We start from the raw sequence: 7,500 nt of genomic DNA, 5'->3' as shown, positions 1-7,500 counted from the left end.
CCGCATTTTTTTCTGTCCTCACTTTTTTCTGTCCGTCCTCAGATCTTAAAAACTACTGAGGCTAGAGGGCTGCGAATTGGTATTTTGATCATCAACCCTCCAAACGTCAAACATACCTCAGAAGTTTTTATTTTATTTAAGGTTAAAGTTAGCCAGCAAGGTGCTTCTGGCAACAATATACGATAGGCCACCAACGGGCCGTGGTTAAATTTTCATGGACCGCGGCTCATACAGCATCATACCTAGACCACCGAAAGATGGATCTGTTTTCGGTGGCCTTGATTATATGCTGTACAGAAAACTCGATTGCGCCGAAGAAACTTTGGCACCTTGTTACTTATTTTATTCCCGATTAACACATCGATTACCACGCACCTTTAATTTGTGCCTTGAATCCTCTTGCCCGAATATTACTTCATTTGTCATAAAGTACCATAAAATACCACAAAGTTCTGTTTATCATAAATTTTCTGGGATGATTTTTTTACTTAGTTTATATAAAGCATAATTTTCTCCCAAATTTTGCTGAAAACTAATATTTGTATATATATATATATATACACACACATATATATATATATATATATATATATATAGATAGATATATATATATATATATATATATATATATATAGTTATATATATATAATTATATATATAGTTAAATATTATATATATATATATATATATATATATATATATATATATATATATATATATATATATATATATATATATATGTGTGTGTGTGTGTGTATATATGTGTGTATATATATATATATATTGCAAATATATTATTGAATGCACTTTCAATGTTTTCTGTTTTTCATTAGGATATACCCAGTATCCCACTAAAGGATATTTTAATATTTGGTTTAAAGTACATCTGTTTAATGCACAAACGCTAATAATGGTGTATTTGCAAGTGTACGTATCCAATGCACAAACATTAGTAATAGTAGTTTTTAAAGACCATTTATTCAGTGCATAGATGTTTTTAGTTTAATTTTTAAAAAAAAATTATTCACGCATTCAAAAAAATTACATACATGCATTAAAAAAATTATATACATGCATTCAGAAAAATTATTTACATAAATTCAAAAAACTGTATACAGTACAAGTATTAAAAAAATTATATACAATTATTCCAAAAAGTATATGCATGCATTAAAAAAATATATACATGCATTAAAAAAAATTATATACATGCCCTCGAAAAATTATATAAATGCATTAAAAAAATTATATGCATGCATTCAAAAGAAATTATATACATGTATTAAAAAAATTATATACATGCATTCAAAAAAATTATATGCATGCATTCAAAAGAAATTATATACATGCATTAAAAAATTATATGCATCCATTAAAACAAATTGTATACATGCATTCAAAAAAATTATATGCATGCATTCAAAGGAGATTATATACATGCATTCAAAAATTATATACATCCATTAAAACAAATTGTATACATGCATTCAAAATGATATACATGCATTAAAAAAATTTATGTACACGCATTAAAAAAAATTATATAAATGCATTAAAAAAATTATATACATGCATTCAGCCAATTGGATTGTATTCAAAGACCGTGCATCTAAGAAAACAATTTTCAGTCGAGGACACGTAATCCAAGGCACACTCATTCTTCCACGACACGTTGAGTACTCGTCAGGGGATGCCCCAAGGAGGGGAGCTGGGGTCTCACGCTCTAGCTCCAGGCTTCCTCGAAGACTACAACGGAGCGTTGCAATCGCGGCGTTTATGCTCTTAATGCTCCTGCTCCCGCTCTTCCTCCTTCGGTGCTGTACCGCGCGAGCATTTCGGGTTTACAACCTTGTTAAAACTTTCGCCTGGTTACATAACTTGAAGGGAATATCAATATTGACTCGGCAGCCCCGCCTCCGGAACATCTCGCCGGAATTCCCTTACTAAATAAAGGTTGTTGCTGGTGCTGTTATTGCTGTTGCTGTTTCTTCTTCTGGGGGTGTGGTGGTGGTGGTGCTGTTGCTTCTCCTGTTGCTGTTTTTCCGTTGCTGTTTTCCGTTGCTGTTTTTGCTGCTGCTGCTGTTCCTGTGCCTGTTGTTGTTGTTGCTGTTTTCTGCTCGTGTTGCTGCTGCTGTTCTTGTTGCTGCTGTTGTTTCTGTTCCTGTTACTGTTGCTTTTTATGTTGCTGTTACTGTTGCTGTTTTTGTTGCTGTTGCTGTTACTGTTGCGTCCTCTGTTTCACTCCTTTTTGCTGGGAGGGGGAGGGTATGTCCCACCACCGCCTGTTTGTTTTCGTCTTTTGGGGAGAGAGAGAGAGAGAGAGAGAGAGAGAGAGAGAGAGAGAGGAAAGAAATTTCTTGTTTAGTGTGGTATATGAAATGCATCGTATTTCAATATGAAATTTGGGAAGACATTCTCTGATTTAGAACTATCTCTAGAAGCATTTGAGATTAAACTATGGGAACTTTGATCATACAATGAGAGAGAGAGAGAGAGAGAGAGAGAGAGAGAGAGAGAGAGAGAGAGAGAGAGAGAGAGAAATTTTTTGTGTAATACAAATTATATGTATCGCATTTCAATATGAAGTTTAGAAAGATATTCTCAGTTTTAGAACAGACTCCTAAATTACTTGAGAGAGAGAGAGAGAGAGAGAGAGAGAGAGAGAGAGAGAGAGAGAGAGAGAGAGAGAGAGTCATCGACCCTATTTTTCTCCATATTTTTCCTCCCCTCTTTAATTATTCCATTATCACCTCTTATTACTTTTAATGAGGGAGAAAGGCGGCGTTACCTGTTATTTATTATTTCTCTAAAAAGCTGGAATCTTGATATAAAAGATCCGACGCCCCCTTATTGATTCTGGAGTCAGGGATTTTAGGAGGAATTTCCTCCTTTGGGCCTGGAGGGTGCTTGAGGCACATAATATATTAGTGGATTAGTCTTCCATATCTCTCTCTCTCTCTCTCTCTCTCTCTCTCTCTCTCTCTCTCTCTCTCTCTCTCTCTCTCTCTCTCTCTCTCTCTCTCATAAAGTTGTCGTTCTTCGATTGTTTCTGAATATTTTTCAGTAAAGAAGTTTGTTTTCGTTTTTGTATGTCAGACATATATCTATTGATATGCATATTTCCTTTGAAAGGAGCTTGTTACGAATTTTATGCGTATTAATCATATTATAAATTTATATATATATATATATATATATATATATATATATATATATATATATATATATATATATATTTTTTTTTTTTTCAAAGGATGTGATGAATAGGTAATTCAGTTTTTCATTCTTTAATAGTATTTCAGTAACAAATTTTTGTAACCACAGTTATGCTTTTTAAAATCAAGTGAACAAAACGAATGCCTTAAGGTACGATAAACGCCTGCTTCCACGCCCATAATGTGAAAGAAAAACCTACAAAGAATTACAAAAATAAAAATAAAAATTTTGCAGGAAATCACAGCAATTTGTCCCCTAACCTCTGAAGGCCCAGTGTCGGGAGCATAACGTTTTGTAGAACGAGAGTCGAATGTTCCCTAATCTAATAGGAATCTCTTGGCTCACAGAGAGAGAGAGAGAGAGAGAGAGAGAGAGAGAGAGAGAGAGAGAGAGAGAGAGAGAGAGAGAGAGGCGACTTCCTACTCGGTCTCCATTTGTTGTCTAGACGTATAAACCATTTGCCCGGATGTATGGTAATGGCCATGTAACTTTTATTCTCCATTGCTAGTTTCCTCTATCAGGATATTCAGCTATATATATACGTCTTATCGGCCGTACAGTAAACCTGACTCTATTTGCTGTGGTGTTGTTCAAGGAAATATTGCGTTTTTTTTTTTATCTTATTTTTTTTGCAAAACATTGTTTACAATTTATCCCACCATACTATGAAGAAAGATACCAGCTCTTTCATACATACATACATTTGTCTAATTCAGACACTTTCTTCTAGAGCTGGAATTGATCCAACTTCTCCGTCGTGACGTAATGTTTTAGAAGTTACTGATACTTCGGCTGACCTTTGTAGGTCAGTCTCTACCGTCTTGGCCTGTCACTTGGGGGACCGAGGTTCTTTTCTGATGTGAGTCAGAAATTTATTTCTGTGAAACACGTGCTCATGTGTTCATTATCATTATTTCCATGCGCAAACACACACACACATATATATATGTGTGTGTGTATGTATGTATGTATTATATCTTATCCGTATTCTTTCGTGAAATACTGTATTTTTCGCTAATTACTGGTTTTCATTATCATGCATGTATATTAACTCTTTTACTCTACTTTTTCCAAGACGACAAACGGTACTAATTTAATTTTTTTATAAGTATTATACTTCCTACTCTTAAACTCTTCTTTTATTCTTCGTCCCCTTTTTCGGATAATCCATACTTAAATTTTTCTTATTTTAAATGGAAATCCTTCTCCCTCCTTTTTTATTTCTACTTTCTCCCGTGTACTTCCTCAGACTCATACTGCCAGCTTCCGCACATATTTTAGACCTCGAAAGGAACCCCCAAATTGCCATGCAATCTTACCGTAAGATACCTGACGGTTCCATCATCGGCAGGGGTAAGTTGGAGACCCCCACTACCCCCCTTTCTCTCTCATCACCCACCCCCATCCCCTATCCCTCTAATGATTAAAGCAGAACCACTCATTAATATTCAATCATCCTCTCCACCTCCCCAAAAAATATATCGGCGCCGGTAATTAATTTCACGTTATCGTTTTCCAAAAGATCCCTTCTTCCTTTACCTTGAGGGGGAGGGGGAAGGAGAGTGGTTCAGGTGATAGGACGGCGTGGGAGTGGGGCCTCACCTTGCTTGAGGATGTGGGGGGGGGAGATGTTATAAGAAGGGAGGGGTGGGGTAGGTTTTGGGTAATGGAATGGAAGTAGAGAATCTTTCCCAGAGTCCGGTTTTAGATTCGTTAGATTATTTTGACTTTTCTTTCGTCTCTCAATTTGGGGAAGACTGCAGTCGGTCCATTATGTGATTTTAAGGTAGAGATGATATACGGTTTCGTTGACTGTTATAAGTTAATTGTAATGTGTGAAGTGGAATGACATAAATGCAGATGCAAAACGGACTCTTTAATTGCAAATATATTGCAAAAGGAATGCATTTATATTTGGCATAATAATAATAATAATAATAATAATAATAATAATAATAATAATAATAATAATAATAATAATAGTATATTATTATTATTATTATTATTATTATTATTATTATTATTATTATTATTATTATTATTATTATTATTATTATTATTATTCAGGACATAAACCTCTCATTCATATGGAACGAGCCTAGAGGGGCCACTGACTTGAAATTCAAGCTTCCAAAGAATATGGTATTCACATCAAACAAGTAACAGAAGGCAGTATGAAATACAGAACGAAGAGATCACTTATTAGAAAAGAAGAAAAAAGTTGATTATTAAATTAGTAAATAGATAACCAGGCGCTTTCTTGTAGATTATCTTGTGTTTATCAGATTATTAATAGTGGAATATTTTTCGTCGTACCTTGATATGGGAAAGTTGACGATTTTAGTTTTCTGTAAAAGAGAGCTGTTGTGCCGGCTTTGTCTGTCCGTCCGCACTTTTTTCTGTCTGCATTTTTTCTGTCCGCCCTGAGATCTTAAAAACTACTGAGGCTAGAGGGCTGCAAATTGGTATGTTGGTCATCTACCCTCCACTCATCAAACATATCAAATTTCAGCCCTTTAGCCTCAGTAGTTTTTTTCTACATTATTTAAGGTTAAGGTTAGCCATATTAGTGCGTCTGGCAACGATATAGGACAGGCCACCACCGGCCCGTGGTTAAAGTTTCACGGGCTGCGTCTCATGCAGCATTATACCGAGACCACCGGAAGATACATCTATTTTCGGTGGCCTTGATTATACGATGTACAGAAAACTCGATTGCGCCGAAGAAACTTTGGCACATTTTTTACTTGTATATAAATTTTCAAAGCCTTTTACGGTACCAACTTAAGGCTTTAAATAATTCCTATTTAACGAAGGCTTTGCTTTAAAAGCTCCTTGAATCTGAAAGGACGCCATTAGTATCCCTGCAGGAGAGAAAGTATTTGCAGTGAAATTTAAATTTTGAAAGAATCTCCTCTGTTCTGTTCAGATTCTTTGTATGAGGTTTTATTACACGTGCAACTGAAGTTTGGTTTGTATTAAGCAGGTTCTAAAAATTTATTTCATTTGTATATTAAGTATCTATATATTTTTATTACTGCTTGGGTGATTAGTATTGCAAATACTTCTACTACTAGTATTATGGTTCTGTCAGACGCTACTGATCATGGTGTGCAACTAAGTTCCTCCTAAGAAAATTTGTGTTTATCAAGTCCTTTGATGTCTAGTTTATTTATCATTAAATTATTAATACATTATTTAGGTTATAAATTCTCTATTCCCTAATTATACGATTATTTTAGTTTTCTGTGAAAGAAAACCATTGTGCCAGTTTTGTCTGTCCGTCCGCACTTTGTTTTGTCCGCCTTCAGATCTTAAAAAGTACTGAGGCCAGAGGGCTGCAGATTGGTATGTTGATCATCCACCTTCCAATCGTCAAACGTACCAAATTGCAGCCCTCTAGCCTCAGTAGTTTTAATTTTATTTAAGGTTAAAGTAGCCATAATCTTGCTTCTGGAACGATATAGGATAGGCCACCACCGGGTCGTGGTTAAGGTTTCTTGGGGCGCTGCTCATACAGCATTATATCGAGACCACCCAAAGATAGATCTATTTTCGGTGGCCTTGATTATACGCTGTACAGAAAACTCGAATGCGCCGAAGAAACTTCGGGGCATTGTTTACTTGTTTTATATAGAAAAGTGGTAAAAGTAGATAAATGTATTTTGAAAAAAGAAAGAGGTCACACCATTCAGTAGAGTTTCACTTTTGCTCTGCATGCAAAAAGTGCTTGCCTTACGTTTGCTAATTACCCTGTCAGGTAACTGTGTTATGTCATCGGAGTTACCTGTAACTCAATAGGAATTGGTAAGGCAGTGAGAATTGGGCGTAGTTACAGTTGAATTGGGATCAGTTATTAGCGTTTGACTGTGACAATTCTCAGCTGAGTTATTTTCAGCTTTTGTTGATTCAGTGTTGCTTTTTGTTTGCTGTTAGGGGTATATAGTTACTTTAATGATTTTTTTCCTTGCATTTATTTTGGCGTGTCCCGTAAAAAAAATGTATGAGCGTAATAATAATAGTAATAACATTAAGAAGACCCTTTCATGGATGTATTGCACTGAAATGACTGCACCAACAAAGTTTAATTTATAATAAAGTTTATTTTTCTAATGCATCTTTTATCTGTAGGGAAAATAATGTCCAATATTCATTTCATGAATGGGAGGGCGTAGACACATTCGGTACCGTTTTCATAGAAAAACTACGATAAATTGAACTTCATTGTTGCAGCCATAAAATGTAACGGAACATGAAATAACATTAATCAGTACAATAAAGCTG

The 7,500-nt window shown here is 35.0% G+C and overlaps 1 protein-coding gene across 1 annotated transcript in view; it reads left to right on the top strand.

The window, feature by feature from the left end:
- Window positions 1–7,500, top strand: part of LOC136840302 (putative uncharacterized protein DDB_G0288537) — a 78,071-nt gene that overhangs the window by 65,896 nt on the left and 4,675 nt on the right. The window contains exon 4 of the mRNA XM_067107008.1: window positions 4,466–4,569. Coding sequence (XP_066963109.1) covers window positions 4,466–4,569 — 104 coding nt within the window. The remainder of the gene's footprint in view (window positions 1–4,465; window positions 4,570–7,500) is intronic.

The sequence above is a fragment of the Macrobrachium rosenbergii genome, chromosome 1, assembly GCF_040412425.1.
Source record: "Macrobrachium rosenbergii isolate ZJJX-2024 chromosome 1, ASM4041242v1, whole genome shotgun sequence".
Classification (NCBI taxonomy): domain Eukaryota; kingdom Metazoa; phylum Arthropoda; class Malacostraca; order Decapoda; family Palaemonidae; genus Macrobrachium; species Macrobrachium rosenbergii.
The sequence above is the reverse complement of the archived record's forward strand: the minus strand, read 5'-3'. Positions and strand labels throughout refer to the sequence as shown.